This window comes from Heterobasidion irregulare (genome assembly GCF_000320585.1).
Source record: "Heterobasidion irregulare TC 32-1 unplaced genomic scaffold scaffold_10, whole genome shotgun sequence".
Taxonomy (NCBI): domain Eukaryota; kingdom Fungi; phylum Basidiomycota; class Agaricomycetes; order Russulales; family Bondarzewiaceae; genus Heterobasidion; species Heterobasidion irregulare.
This window is the reverse complement of record NW_009258206.1, coordinates 682,356-697,673: the sequence shown is the minus strand read 5'-3', so window position 1 is coordinate 697,673 and position 15,318 is coordinate 682,356. Positions and strand designations below refer to the sequence as shown.

The 15,318-nt window shown below is 50.5% G+C and overlaps 4 protein-coding genes across 4 annotated transcripts; 3 read left to right on the top strand and 1 right to left on the bottom strand.

The window, feature by feature from the left end:
* Positions 1–243: 243 nt before the first annotated feature.
* Positions 244–2,178, top strand: HETIRDRAFT_125561 (uncharacterized protein; the record flags this gene model as incomplete). Its single annotated transcript, XM_009552459.1, has 6 exons — positions 244–319; positions 535–601; positions 654–704; positions 763–805; positions 864–987; positions 1,037–2,178. The coding sequence occupies 6 exons, from the start codon at positions 244–246 to the stop codon at positions 2,176–2,178; spliced, it is 1,503 nt and encodes a 500-aa protein (XP_009550754.1).
* Positions 2,179–4,070: 1,892 nt separating this feature from the next.
* Positions 4,071–5,740, top strand: HETIRDRAFT_327551 (uncharacterized protein; the record flags this gene model as incomplete). The annotated part of the gene is made up of 6 exons (XM_009552458.1): positions 4,071–4,192; positions 4,244–4,299; positions 4,367–4,483; positions 4,532–4,683; positions 4,735–4,886; positions 4,939–5,740. The coding sequence occupies 6 exons, from the start codon at positions 4,071–4,073 to the stop codon at positions 5,738–5,740; spliced, it is 1,401 nt and encodes a 466-aa protein (XP_009550753.1).
* A 1,039-nt stretch (positions 5,741–6,779) lies between these two features.
* On the bottom strand, positions 6,780–9,131 carry HETIRDRAFT_52446 (major facilitator superfamily; the record flags this gene model as incomplete). Its single annotated transcript, XM_009552204.1, has 10 exons — positions 6,780–6,917; positions 6,995–7,127; positions 7,245–7,378; positions 7,502–7,590; positions 7,643–7,756; positions 7,815–8,338; positions 8,446–8,552; positions 8,618–8,751; positions 8,808–8,874; positions 8,925–9,131. 10 exons carry the CDS (start codon positions 9,129–9,131, stop codon positions 6,780–6,782), a joined length of 1,647 nt encoding a protein of 548 aa, XP_009550499.1.
* Positions 9,132–11,359: 2,228 nt separating this feature from the next.
* HETIRDRAFT_479805 (uncharacterized protein) lies at positions 11,360–13,775 on the top strand (the record flags this gene model as incomplete). The annotated part of the gene is made up of 13 exons (XM_009552457.1): positions 11,360–11,467; positions 11,526–11,661; positions 11,723–11,820; positions 11,876–11,981; positions 12,038–12,110; positions 12,173–12,454; positions 12,509–12,707; positions 12,775–12,941; positions 13,000–13,101; positions 13,155–13,165; positions 13,222–13,246; positions 13,331–13,342; positions 13,405–13,775. 13 exons carry the CDS (start codon positions 11,360–11,362, stop codon positions 13,574–13,576), a joined length of 1,491 nt encoding a protein of 496 aa, XP_009550752.1. The 3' UTR covers positions 13,577–13,775.
* Between the last annotated feature and the right edge of the window lie 1,543 nt (positions 13,776–15,318).

Here is a 15,318-nt window from a genome sequence, read left to right as displayed (position 1 = left end):
AAAAAGCGAAATATATGTACACGATTAGGTTAGATCGCAAGGGATTGAACGGTGCAGTGCTGAGGGGTCCGAAGCCGTTGCCAAATAATGGGGTAAAGCAGGAGCGATAAGATAAGATCTAGGCGGCCTTCGCGTCTCGTCGCCTGGCACCGACTAATACGGTCACCATCTGTCCACCAACCTCTATATTTCGTTCTAAAAAGTCCACATTGCTAGAAGATAAATTATCTCCTTTATTCAATCATGTCTGGAACGAGCAAAATTGCGGCAGAGAGAAATTCGAAGGCGGTAATCGATTTGGTGATGAAACCAGGCAATGGTGAGCAGTACATATTAATTCTTCAGTATATGTGGAATGCGTCCACTAGGGCTGTCTTCACTCGCACTTGAGTGCTCTTTAGATTTGAACGATCATAAGAAGCGTTCATTTATATGTTACATGGACATAGAACGCCGACCGGTTGTCAGTACTGATACAGCCCTAGCCTCGACGCCCACTCAGGGTAGCCAGCGTTTACTGAATACCACTTCCAGACATATGCGCAGATTGTAAGACCCGAAACCCCCGGTGGTCATCCCATAATTTGGGGATATTCATTTGGTGTGTTGTCCGTTCGCTTGCTGCCTGCACAACTCATGAATCCAACCCTCAGTGTCAACTGTGCCAGTATTCATCGAAAGATTGGTACCCACATCTCGAAAGTGTACGCATTTATGCCGTTTTATCTCCCTGCACTGGACAAGCTCTAATACGATCTATAGGAAGAGCTTGACATTGGATTCGTGGACGAAGGAGCAAGTAGAAGTAGGTGCATCGGCTGAGATTCACTCCTCTATATTCTGGCTGACCTATCATTTTTCAGAATATGCGTCAGATCGGAAACATCAAATCAAATCAATTTTATAATCCAGATGAAGTTCGTAATCCACCACCGACGAACATGGTAGACTCTGAGAGGGATAGTGAATTGGAGAAATTTATTCGTGGTAAGTCTTGCCCTATCTGATCACTGTCTGCGACTGAGCCACCCATCAGACAAATACGAGTTTAAGAAGTTCGTATCACGTTCTGCCATCGTCGCAGCGCACCTTGGACCATCCAGGTCTGCAGCTTCCGTGAAAGCACTTCCTTCTTCATCTCCACAGCGTTCGCAGACCGCTCCATTAGGAAACCCAACGGCGTCGTCTGCTCGCCCGCTCACCTCCAGTCAAACTCTACCCCAAATACCCTCGACGGCCACTCCGCCGTCGACCTTTCAACATTCTTTACCTAACCGTTCCGCTACTCAACCGCCTTCTGCTTTTCAGCAGCAACAGCAGGCGCAACAAATGCAGCAGCCGGCAAGCGGCGTTTGGTCCGACCTTGCGGCTCTTCAAGGCCCTGCACAGAACTCGTCGCTTCCTTTACAGTACCAGACATCGCAACCTCTTGCCCTTCCTAATCACAACCCATTTCCTACCGCAGGCACGACACCTTTTGGGAACGGAATGGGTCTTAGTCCTGGAACGAATGCTACCGGTATCTCTCCACATTTGGCCGTTGGGGGTGGGATGGGGATGGGCCCTGGCATCTCTTCTGGGTTGAGTATGAACAATATGGGTACACCACCCTTCCAAACTCAGCCACAGATGCAGACGCAAGCACAGTCCGCGAGCTTCGGTGCTCCAAACACATTCTCTTCCGCTGGCACTGGTGCAGCGAACCCTTTCGCACAAATGCTTGCCGCCCAATCTCATGCACAGGGACAGATGCAGATGCAGCAGCCGTTCCAATCACAGCCTTTTGCACCACAACAAAATCCGTTTCCACAACCCACCCCAACATTCTTGCAACAGCAGCCAACGTCATTCCAGCCACAGCCTACAGCGTTCGCGCCGTCACCTCAGCCCTTTGCGCCGCAGTCTCAGGCGAACCCATTCTACACGGCTGGCCAACCGATGCTCGCCCAATCTCAGGCGCCGTTCCGAACTACTCCGTCGCCATATGGCGGAATGGGTGTTGGAACGCAGTTTCAACCACAACAGTCTCAGCCACAGCAGATGTTCGCGGCGCAAGGTATGCAGCAACAATCTCCCATGCCCATGCAGGGCACGAATCCGTTCACGGGGTGGATGCAGCAGGCGGCGCCAGCGCAAGGGGGGTTCACGGGACAGAATGGACCCTGGGGCTCTATGTAAATAAAGCCTTATCGAAGAGTCGAGGTTCTCACAAGGAACTGTGGACATCGGTGATCGATGATGGCACAGTGGAATTAATCAGACATTTTACGGAATAAAGGAAGATATCATACACAATTTTTTGAGTTGTTTTAATCGCGGGGCCAATTGTACTTTGATTGGTTCCTGTATCTTTTCTCTCATGTGTCGAACTCGGAATGTCTGAAATGTCTGATATGGTTTATCGGATCAACAAGCATAGCACTGGAAAAACAGGGTTAGCTGTATCTATACGTGTCTGCGATACTTGAAACGGAAACGCGGTGAGCGTCAAAAACGGACGCTCGGGCCACTCGTTCATATGTGTTACATGCCAACCGTCAACTGTCAAATCTTCAGAGGACCTTTCTGCGCCGTGAATGGCGGTATAGCCTGCACACTCCGGTATAAAAGAGAGCGTGGCCGTCCAGCACAACATCCAGCGAACTAACTGACTTTTTTTTCCTCCTTCGCTGATAGACTATTCCCGCATACACTCTTCCCCATACTCCACATCTTACCGACAGACAATGATGCACCACACATCCAATCTTTTGCTTGACGGACCATCCCAACCGAGCGCGCAGCCTGGCCCACGTACAGCAATGAATATTGAGAAGCCTCGGTGGACCAATAGCGTGCCTGCCACCCGCCGGGTTGCGCAACGTCGTTCGGACAACAAAGCTTCCAGGATGCTAGGCGTGTCGATCGCCCGCGCAAATACCGCAGCCGAGTATCAACAATTGACGGAAGAGGAACGGGGCAGGGTCGTTGAGAGGCATCTCCGGACGTATCGGCGAGGTTTCAGTCTTATTATTGGCAAAATTATATCACAAAGGCTGAAGGGAGGAATGGGCATGGAGTCAACGCGGTCAGTAGGCGGAAGAAGGGCAGTCCTCCACCCGCTGAATGAGGAAGACGAAGTCAGATTATGCCGGGGAGAAAGATGGCCATCGTTCACGCGTACCAGAAGTGAGGGGCAGGAAACCGTCGGGAAGAGTGGACATTACGCTTTTGGAATTAGCGATCCATCTGAAAAGAACGGGTCGCTACTTTATCTGACAATCGACAGTCCATGCACTCGTCGGGGGAGTAGGGAGTGTTATATCTAACGAAGAATGGTTGTGTAACGATTGTTTGGCATCTATGCGTTACCATCCATATTAATACGCATACGCCGCCCCTCTGACAATACAGTGTAGAGCGACAAAAGACGTTGGTATATTCTGATCAGTTCCTCGTTGAGCGTTAGGAGGCCCAGTTCGTTTGAGAGGAATAAAGCAAAGAAGACCGATATCTTCTGCAGGAGACTGATTTTTCTTGATACTTGAAGATGGGATGATTTATGGCCGGTAGTCTTTGGGTCATTCGAGGTCGGTTTTCGCGGATGAAGTGATATGGATGCAACTCACTACATCCCTGGAAGAAAAATTGGCCATCTGTGGTGCGTGGATTGATTCCAACACTAGATCAACAACATAAAAAGGAAGAAGAAAACACTACTGTTTTTCATCTTCTCTTCCACCATGAGCCCAGGTCGGAGAAAGCTGCGATCAGGTGCCTCGCACTGGATCAGAGAAACATAATTTGAGATTTTCTAAAAAGGATAAATTGTACTCAGAGGGTGTGAGGGATTTCGCTGGACTAAGAACCCGAAATGCCATGAAAGATGAAAACAAATCAGCGCTGGTTCTATTTGGGGAAGGCCAGAGGGATGACATGTCATCGATGACAGCGGAACAAGGCGGAACAGCACCTAGACTGAGGTTATAATGACTCGGAACTGTCTCATTCTCCTAGGTTGCTCTTCGACTGAACTACTTCATTCTCAGTCTAAGAGTCGGTGACGAGGACGACGTTCAAGCTGCCTAGAAATGCTCTGCCCTAATGTGACGCCGGAAGCACCCATAGAAGAACAGCCCACAATTGGTCTCATCGGCATGGGTGCCATGGGAAAGATGTACGCCAAATGTTTATCCGAGGGAGGATGGCAAAAGTGAGTACTTGCCTTTGTTTTATGCGATTCTGAACTCACAAAATGTACTAGAATTCATGTATGTGACCTGCCATCCAACTATGAGGTTCTCAAGGCGACATATGAAGGTATGTCGATATACGTCTTCCTTTCAGCCTGCGCGAATTGATGAATAGACGCTCGAGTGATCTGTAGGTGAACAAGGAATCACCGTCCTTCGAGACGGCCACTACGTGTCTAGGACGTCTGATTTTATCGTTTACTCTGTGGAGGCAGAGTTCATTGATCAAGTAGTTGCGCAATATGGTCCTTGTGAGTGTCTTCTCATCTTCGGGGCGCCAGAGACTGATAGTCGGAAAGCGACGAAGTTGGGTGCAATCGTTTCAGGCCAGACGTCTGTAAAGGCACCGGAACGGGCGGCCTTCGAGAAGCACCTACCTGACGATGTCCACATCGTCTCCTGCCACTCGTTACATGGTCCGACAGTTCAACCTCGGGATCAGCCGCTGGTAGTGATCCCGTCCTCTCGTTCCGTCTTGAGTCTCTGATCGTGACGGCTGCAGGTCCTCATCAAGCATCGCGCATCTGACGAGGCTCTTGCTCTGGTCGAGAGCATCCTGAGCCCTCTCAAGTCACGATATGTTTATATGTCCTACGAGGAGCACGACCTCGTCACGGCTAACACACAAGCTGTCACTCACGCTGCATTTCTCAGGTATTGACAACATCACTGATGAAAACTATGATTTAACTGACAGATTCCGTAGCATGGGTACCGCTTGGGCATGCGCTGAATCTTACCCTTGGGAGCACGGATACTACGTTGGCGGGATCGAGACCGTAAAGGTCAACATCATGCTTCGCATTTTTTCAAACCAGTGGCACGTTTACGCTGGTCTGGCGATTCTGAACCCGTCTGCCCGCGTGCAGATCAAGCAATTTGCCCAGAGCACGACAGATATCTTCAAGCTCATGCTTGCTGCTGATGAAGAGGGACTCCGTGCACGGATGTACGAGGCTCGTCGGCGTGTTTTCGGAGATGAAAAGGACACCACGCGAGCGCCTATTCTGCTGTCCGAGGATATCCTTGACGCGTTCAGTCTCGGAAAGAAGCCGCCGACAGACGGAAGCCCTGGAGTCGTGCACGCGCCTGGGAACGGGTTGAACGGGAGCGCTCCGGCCAATTCGCACCTCTCGCTGTTGGCGATGGTAGATTGCTGGGCCCGCCTCGATATCAACCCATTTGTCCATCTCGACCTGGCCGCCACGCCCGTCTTCCGTATGTGGATGGGTGTCGCAGAGTATCTCTTCCGATCCCAGAAGCGCCTGGACGCCGCCATCAACGCTGCATTATACAACATGTCACACCGCTATGATGATGTCGAGTTTGTCGTCGCGTCACGTGGATGGAGCCAGTGTGTTTCATTTGGGAATTTCGAGCTTTACAAGCAGCGTTTCGAAGAGACCGCAGCATTCTTCCGACCGCGATTCGACGAGGCAGCAAAGGCAGGGTCAGAAATGCTGAAGGTGATCATGGACAAGTCACTGAATGTACAGACCAATCGGTAGGGATAGCGGAATGGCAGTCGACCAATGATATGGCCTGTTCATAATCTCCTTTGACAGCCTAGCAGCGTGCCGTCGACATCCAAACCAAACATTGTTGAGTAAGTCGAGACCAGAAGAAGGAACAGCTAGGGCATACATCTATTTTCACAACAACTACTAGAGCGCCGAGGGGTCTATTCCCACGTACATACTTTCAGCCTGACACAGGATTATTGATACGTTCCCCGACTTAGACTTTCACCGCAGCATTTGATCTAACCCAAGATGTCTGCGCACAATATGTGTGGTAGTAATAGAAGGAACAGGCTCAGAGGAAGAAACTACAAGGTGTCGACGAGGTGAGACGAGAGAAATTTGTGCCAAGTTCTAGACATACTGACTATAAACATCCCTTTTCTCTGCGCGACCGTGACACTCGCCTCGTCTTCGTTTTTGCGGAGCTGTCGTCGATTGTATTCGGCATGGCCTGGACCATCTGTTTTGACTATGCACCGTAATCTGAAAGCGCCGGTTCACCATCCATTTCCAAACAGCGCGCGAAGCGGCCGAGTCCTGTTGGTGAGGTGCATTGTAAAGATATTAAGTTCCTCGCACACACATAAACAAGGAGTAAATCACTTGGTTTCAGCTGAGAGCCACATCTGTCCTGCTCAGTTTCTGTTCCCATCCTTCAAAACGTTTGATAGCGAGGGATAGAGGGTGATTGCCCTACGAGGCGGAAGGCCTTAGTCTCCAGATTGCTGCCTCGTTCATCCTCGACCCACTCACTCGGCCAAGATACAAAACAAAAGCTCTGCTGCGAGCGCAGAGGACGCGAGCGGTAAAATGGTGTAAAATTATAAGTGTGCGATCCGGTAAGACACAGGCGAATCTAACAGCATAATCGATCTAGGAATGCCGATAATACCGGTGTCAAGCAAGCAGAAGACTCTTCCATCTAGAATAAAGGTTGCGCGCGCCACCAGTGCGTGCGCAAGGGAACATTGGTTGGAGTGCATGTCGGTTGGAGTGCATGTCGGTGTAGATAGGTATCACTGATTTAGGAGCCTCTCGCCTCGTGCGCCTCGGCCCGTTCGCGCCAGCGCCCGCCCTTGTACAACACGAGGAGGATGAGCAACTCACAGATGATGAGGAGCCCCGTCCAGAGGCTGTAGAGCCCACCGTCACCGATCTTGTTCTACCGTGGATGGTGCGCGCAAAGGCGCAGGTGAGTATGGCGGGTGGTGGGATGAGGGGAGGGAGGGGGCTGCGTACCTGGAGAGGGACGGCGACTTCGGCGAAGATGAAGGCGGAGAGGCCGCGGAAGCAGCTGTTGGCGGCGACGGCGGAGGAGGAGCGGCCGACGTTGGCGTCTACGATGTAAGCGAGGGTGCTCGAGTAGATCCAGCTGAGCAATGATACACAGGCAAGAGGACAGGAGAATGCGGGTTCGAGAGGCGACAGAAAGGCAGGAAAGGTAGAAGATTATCAGAGGGGAGGGAGGAACAAGAGGACGGGCGCGTACATGGAGAAAAAGCCGGCGAAGAAGAGCGCGACGCAGATCGGGGCGATGTGTGTGTGCTTTTCGGCGAGCCAGGCGTAGGCGATGACAGAGAGGGGCAGGAACAACATGGCGACTTTTGTGCTTTGGAGGCGCATCTGCAATAAGCGGGTAAAGGGGGAGGACGGGGAGGTGCGAAGATGCGCACGTGCGCGCGCACAGTGCATAATGTGTGTTTAAAGGTGACAGATGGAATGAGGATGGGGTGCAGGGACGCTTACTTCGGCGACGGTGCTTCCGCCATGTGCTTTGAGCTGTTTGAGGACGTGGTCGGACCAGCGGCCGCCCAGGACGCTGCCAAACATGCAGCCTGTAGAATTGTCAGAGTTTCGTCGAGGATATTCAAATTGCCCACAACGCACCGACACCATATGAGAGGAGGACAAGTCCGGTTTTAAGGGCGTCGTAGTTGTATTTCTCTTCAAGCGTCAGTGAACAGGTATACGAGATGCAGTAACTGAACCCGAAAATCAAGCCTGCAACCATCCACTAAGTTCAAGAGCGCGAGGCAGCAATGCTGAATGAGGGGCGTACCAGACGCGGTAAGGATGACAAGGTTGTTCCATCGCCGCAGGATGAGTACAAGAGGTGGGAGTGGGTTTACATCTTTGAGAGAAAGCCTAATTTCGTATGCCTGCGCGGGAGGGGCTGCCGCAGCCTCCTTCTCCTCGCCAGCTTCGAGATCAGGCGCGGGCGTGCTCTTTCCTGACGGCCCGCGCAACGTCGTCATGCTCGATCGCCGTGACGCGAAGAGCTCCTTCTCGTGCTGCTGAGCCTTGACGCGTTTGAGCACTGTCTGATACAACAAGCTCCGCTCCATGCGGAACGTGTCGCGGAAGAAGAACAAAAAGGCGGCAAGGCAGCAGCCCATGAAGATGACGAGGAACCAGAACGTTGCGCGCCAGGAGAAGAACTGCGTGAGAATGCCGCCGAGGATAGGTCCGAGGGAGGGCCCCAGGAGGGGTGCGGCGTAGTAGATGCCCATCATAGTCCCGCGCTCGGCTTGATCGTAGACGTCAGCTAGCGTCGCAGCACCGATTGTCATCACTGCACTTGTCCTAAAGCCGCGGTGTGTGAGTGTGTGACATGCGACAAGAGGCAAATGAGGGGAGAGCAGTGGCGACGTGCAGTGTGTCATCAAGTAGTAAGAAATATTGGGACCCACCCAAGCGCTTGAAGACATCTCATCCCGATGAGGACATCTATAGTTTGAGCTAAAGCAGCAACAATACAACCCACGACTGCGATGGTGATTGACGTGATATACACGATCTGTAGATGCGATATGAGGATCCGTGCACAGGAGAATATAACTGAGCAAAAGAGATCTTACATACCTTTCGACCTTTGATCTCGCTGATTACACTCCATAACAGAGGTATAGCGCCTTGGATGAGGATGAACAACGCGAGGCTTAGGGAGATTTGTCCACTTGTAGCGTGGAGCTCAGACTTCACTTGCAGGATACCGGCTGAAAGAGACTCGACTCGAAAGGGTATATAGACGAGGTTGATGCAGCTGACTCACGATTATAGATATTCGACGCAAGGCCTGCAATCATGGATGCGCCTGAAATTATAGAAAGGACCAAAGCCTAAAATAAATTGAGGGAATGTTGGGAGCATGCAAATTCAGGACACACACCTTGCGTGCTGGGGACCATTTCCTGGGATCGTTTTGTACATAAACATGCTCTATGTCGGGCTTATCGGGTACCGCAGGCTCTAGAGGACTCGGCGGCGATGTTTTTGCCGACTGTAGGCTTGGAGCATCGATGATCTCTGGTGTAGGCGTGCAAGGAGTCGTAGATGAAGTCGTACTCGGGCTATCTATGGTGAGAGTCGTGGCCATGCTCGAGTGGGCCGTCATCGTGAACAGAGACCGAGAACCAAGAGGGATGGAGAGCCAGATGCTTGGGGGACATGCATATTTATGTGTGGGATGTTCGCTCTATCGGACGAAAGGACCATGGTCGATGTGTCTGGAGGACATGTTTCCCCAACGGTGTGGTGCTCCGTGAGTCATTCCGCGCGTCTTTGGCCATCGGCTCGCGAACCTCGCGCACGCTTTCGGACCTGCTGTCCGAAACGTCCTTCTCATGATACGCCCACATGAACTTCTGCAAAACTTACCTGAGGTTCGCTGGAATCTTAAACTGGTACAAGCTTACCTGCAATCTACCGCAGAAAACTGTGAGTGGTGTCTGAGTTCGATTTCCACGGAGGGACTGTGACCGCACTGCGCAAAGCATCGAACCGCTTCGTCCTGCAGTCTGCAAAGCAGAACATGCCATCCTGTCAGTAGCTTCGAGGCGCAAGCTCCAATAGGCCTCACAATCAGCCGTGCAGAGGGCCTTACCGCTCCACCATTCCCCCTCCACCCAGACTCGCAGATCATCTTACATCGGTCTGTCGGACGAGGCATTCTTGGTCGACCACGAGTCGACCACGTATGTTTCAGAAGTCTGCGGATATATCGCCGATCTCTGTTATTTCTGGCACATCCTCAGGTTCCGGCTATCTAGCAACACAACGGAAGGCCAATAACGTCCTGTCTATCTATACAACATCCGACATGCTCGTGTAACCCATTCCTCCAGTGCCATTTCGGCTTATGATTCTACTATGCGATTGACTGATTGTATCTTCACATGACTTCATCCTGCGAACGATAATCGCGTGTGCACCTCAAGTGCGCCTATCGACAAGCGTTTTTGTCCTACACGTTGTGTTCACACGTACATGTCCGTGTCGAAAAGACATTGTAAAAATTGGAGAAGCAGACATCTTGCTTTGCCTCTGCAGCATTTTGACGTCTGCTCATGCAGCTCAAGCATTTGATAGGCTTCCATAGGCTTCCATATTCCTGCCCGCGAGCTCGCACACGCGTCGCAATCACGTGCTCCAAGTCACGCGAATCCATGACACTACAGACTGGCCTGGAACGGTTCCGCTCTGGTCAGGCTTGAATATCACTCATGCACATATTCTCATAGGCTCTCTTAGGCTTCCTTAGGCCTAGACAACGCGACGTTCTTCACGGTTATCGATTATCTTAATTGGTGCAGAAGGGCTTTGTCCTTCTATTCTGACTGTCCGCCACCTCAAAAAGGTGCCTACGCTTCTTCCAATTACAAACGATCGCACAAACCTGTCCCCTACTAGTGTGAGTCTATGCGCTTTCAAGGGTGGCGGCCACTCACAAGCATCTGTATGAATGTGCAGTCAATCACTTGTTGGCCACTGCTGCGAGCACTACTTATGGCCTCGAAGGTGATGATCCCTTGCATAATGGCGAACAAGTATTTATATCGTAGAACACAATTTGCCGTGGTACGTAAAGATCCCTTCTGAAGCTTGTACACTCAGACTGTCTTTCCCCACACAATCCCACTTACTCATACAGATATGACCAACGTGTGTTCCCACTCACCTTCTACTCTCCGGCCTCAACCGTGTTACAGAAATAATTCTCTCAATGAGGATGCGACGTTGTTCTGGGAACAGTGCACGAATTAACCCGCTCTTACAAGGTATGAAGAGAGCCGAGTCACTCTTTACGACTCGAGAGACGAGGGCCGAAGAACAACATCGGAGCGGGACTTCGTCCACTGTATCGTGTCATCACTTTAGAAGAAGTTTCTAAACTCTTCGGTGACCAGTGAGCAATGTCTTACATGACTCTACATGACTGCTCGGAGACAAACACGGGAATGTTCTCACTCTCGAAGCTTTGCGTTGCAAGATGCGTATCACTCATTCGCTCGGTGACCTTCAAGTTAGCACATCAGGTGCACCTCTCCCACCGTATTCGCCGCAATCTCTGATGTATAAAAGGGTTGAGGTTCATCTGCAATCTTTCAGTGTCCACACGATATCCCAGTCGTGTACCATGGATTTTGCAAACATGCCTTTGGTGGCCACTTTCTCTGCGTTCGCTTCGGTAGTTGCACTCGTGCTCATCCTATCTCGATTGAGACGTCGAATTCCGTCCATCATTCAAGGACCTCCGTCTACGTCTTTCTGGTTTGGTAAGGGCCGCCTTTTGTGTTGTCAGCCCATCTGTGTGTTGATAGCATTATGATAGGTCACGAGAAAGAGATCCATTATCAAAAGGAAGTTGGTGACCTGGACTTCAAATGGCTGCGCCAGTATGGAACCGCTTGGCGTGTAAAGGGTTGCATGGGGGTAATTCACGTTTGCTGGTTCACTACTGTCTTCATGCTGATGCGGGCCAAATTTTCAGGAAGATATACTCATGGTGGCTGATCCCAAGGGTATTCAGCACATATTGCAAGGCTCGGGTTATAACTACTTAAAAAGCGCTGAGGATAGGCAGCTGTTGAGGATGGTCGCTGGGGAAGGGCTTGTGTGGGTCCACGGTGATTCATTTTTCTTCTTCTTCCACTCAAACCACTTACGTTGATGGCAAAACGTACACAGGAGAGGATCACCGTCGCCATAGGAAGGTTATGAATCCCGCATTCTCAGCGCCACAGCTCAAGGCCTTTCTTCCCTTATTTCATAAACGAGCCGCAAAGGTAACAACATAACCCCCCCCCCCCTCATTCGCGTTTTTCTCATATAGGATCGTAGCTTGTACAGAGATTGCAAGACGAGGCTTCGACTGGTGGAACAGACGGATTTGTTATCAACGTTGCAAGTTGGCTTTCACGAACGACGCTGGACGTGATAGGAGAAGGTATCGAAATACTCGATGATTTTTGATGATCGGTAACTGATGTGAACACTCGGCAGCCGGGTTTGGCTACGAATTTGGAGCGCTCGACGACCAGAAAGGCGAATTCATAAGGAACTGGGATGGCATTTTGTTCGTATAGCCTCTGTCAATATCACAATCATGGCTTCACTCACCGCCATAACCCTTGATAGTGTCGATTCGACATTGTATCCGTCTAACCTGGACTTGATGGCGAAATCGTGGTTTAATGCCATCCCAGTAAATATCTTATATTACGTCCGCCACCTCCCCATCCGTGAGTATCGCAGAGGCCGTCGATGGTTGGACTTTGCGAGGGCGATGGCAGGAGATATCGTCCGCAAGAGTGAGGCTCGGGCCGATGGGAAGGATGTTATGAGTGTCCTTTTGCGAGCCAACGCTTCCGGAAATCCGAAAACCAAGCTCTCAGGAAACGAAGTCCTTGATCAGATATCGTGAGTACCAATTTCGTTGATTGTGAGATGCCGGTGACGATGGAAATGTTGTAGGACCCTCATGCTGGCTGGAACCGATACGACTGCGATGTCCGCCTCATGGGTCCTTTGGGAGCTCTCGAAAGACCCCTCATATCAAAGCAAGATTCGGGACGAGATCAAGGCAACTCGAGTACAAGTGACCGCACGTGGGGATGCAGATTTCTCGATGACAGACCTTGAAGGCTTGACACTGTTGCAGGCGGCAATGAAGGTACGTTCACGTTGAACGACATTGTCTGATCATCCGTCTCATCTTGACCTTTGCCTCCATGAATTAGGAAGGTATGCGTTTGCATACGATTTCGTGGCACCTACTCCGATTGGCTAGCAAAGACGATATTATTCCACTTTCCAATCCGGTTGTGACGCAATCAGGAGAGCAGGTTACAGCTATTCCTGTTAGCAAGGGAGCTAAAATCAGGATTTCCGTGTGCGCATATAATAGGTGAGATAGGTTGAGCACCTCTAAGTATGGTCACTTTACGTCCTAATGCGATTGTGAGGCTGCCTTCCGTTTGGGGAGAGGATGCCGATCGTTGGAATCCCAACCGCTGGATAGGCATGGACAGCTCAAAGCAAACCACTGTAGGCGTATACGCAAACTTGTGAGCCTTGTTGTCTAATCTTCCGAACGCATTGACAATAAGATCGTCAATAGATTGAATTTTTGTAAGTCGAAGGGTATCATATGCCAATGTTTATGCTGTCGGCTAATTATGTTGTAGCCGCTGGTGTTCGTGCATGCATCGGGTAAGATCACCTAGCTTTTTGCTGACTATGACGATAGCTGTTAACCTCCGTCTTTCCTTCGTTGTGGTACACCTGACATCGTAGTTGGAGATTTTCGTACGTTCAAGAATCCGCATCGAGTCTGTGCTTGCTGACTCGTTGTGATTTGCTTCTCGTAGCGTCATCGAGCTGCAGTCAATTTTAGTAAACCTTCTAGAGAATTTTGAGTTTAGCTTGCCGTCCGACGCTACCCAGAACCCCGTTCTGAGGAGACCTAGCATGGCCATGACTCCGATGGCAGAAGGACACGAGGGCGCCTGGATGGGTTTGCATGTCAAGACCTTGGCATGAGTGCCCAGCGATATGTACGACCGCATGAGCCTTTCATCATAAATCTCAGGTGAAGGCAGTATATATAGTGCATTGAAGCATTTCATCCATATCTTCTTCTATCTCTGTACTTCGTCAAGCGCTTATGATGCTCTCATGCAATTTTGTCACTGTATTTCAGTCACTATCGTATCGCATCTGACTCTCTGATTATCTATTCAGAACTTCTGAATTAGAAGTAAGGTTCCGTGGAACAAATGACCGCTCTATTCGTGACACTGCACTGCAAGAATCCCCCGGCGCCCCTTCGGTTGCTCTCACAATAGTCAACGCTATTTCTGCAGCAACCTTCTGTTCGCATACCGCAGGCCCAAGCATCGAATTCGTGGCATTATTTGGGGTGCGATCGACCAGGAACGACCTCGCCGTGACGTTGATCAGCACTACAGAGACTAGGGAGTGGCTGTCTCGCAACGTATCTGTACCCATGGCGGCGCATGTCGCAATTGTGACTGCGAGTGAGTGAAGGCCTTGAAGGTTCATAAATTAGGTTAACAGAGGCTGACAGCCGATGTCATAGCTAGGACAAAGCGGGGAAGAAGGCCTGGAGCACAGGTCAGCTATTTGGAAAAGTCCAATGGCAATCGGCGGTCAGGGTCCACTGTTCCCGTTGTGAAGGAGGCATGCCGAAGGAGGCGTGTTCGATTACTTGTAATAAACTATGGTCTGTGCAAGGCCGGCGACGAAGAGAGTAAACAGGAGCTTGTTGTCCGCGAGCTATCCATGGTTATTTCGCTCGCAGCGGTGGGCAGCATGGTCCATTTAACACAGAAAGATGATATAATTGTCTCCAAAATCTTGCGTCCTCGAACATAAAGAAAATACGAAATTGGGGGACAAGGTGAACTGCTCGAACTATCAACATCTTGAACATCATGCAACACATAATGAGCAAAATCAGAGCTAGTCAACGTGCATCAATGCAAAGTCGCGACCGACTCCGATATTAGAGGTTGCCTTGACTCACATGAGGTTTCCATAGTACGGACGGAAGCCTTCAATGCGTGCGTACTGAACACTATTCATGTCTCAGACTCTGCATGCGTTTGGTGATTGAATGTGGAGCGTTTCAACTAGGCTCGGACACAGCTGGTCTTCCGAAGTTCGCTGCTTCGCTATGCGCCGTCGTGGTATAGAGCCGGCTCGGCTTGACCTGCCGGTACAAGGCATTACGTCCCATCCTCAGCGGAGATTGGATAGTATGGGATGTGACTGTATACATCATTCAACCAGCACCGTCCTTTCATGATTCGTTGATTCGTCTGTTGCATTAAAAACTATCGCGTCGCTAAGAAAACCCACACATTGTGCACATCATGCACTACTGGGAGACTGTCACTGTGAGGGGCTGTGAAATTAATAATTTAGACGTGACGCGGCCTAGTTTCGAGGTAGGCTATTCATATCGTGGAACCAGCGTTCTAGTGCGTATGCTGCTCTATGGTGCTGCCCTAGATTGACCGTCAAACATCCCGTCATTATGTGTGCAGCAAACAAGCATGATGCCGCGTTATATCTCAGCATAAAGGTGACCCTCTTCCAGACATTCCTCCAGAGACACTTTCTTCTTCCAACCACCGCCATGTCTGAAAAGAGAACTGTGTACGTATCTAACAATGAATTTAGTGGCTGAGGGACCATCGACCGTCGATAGTCAGGACCTAGGACTTACTTAGGTGCCTTACATCGGGTCTGATTTTTTC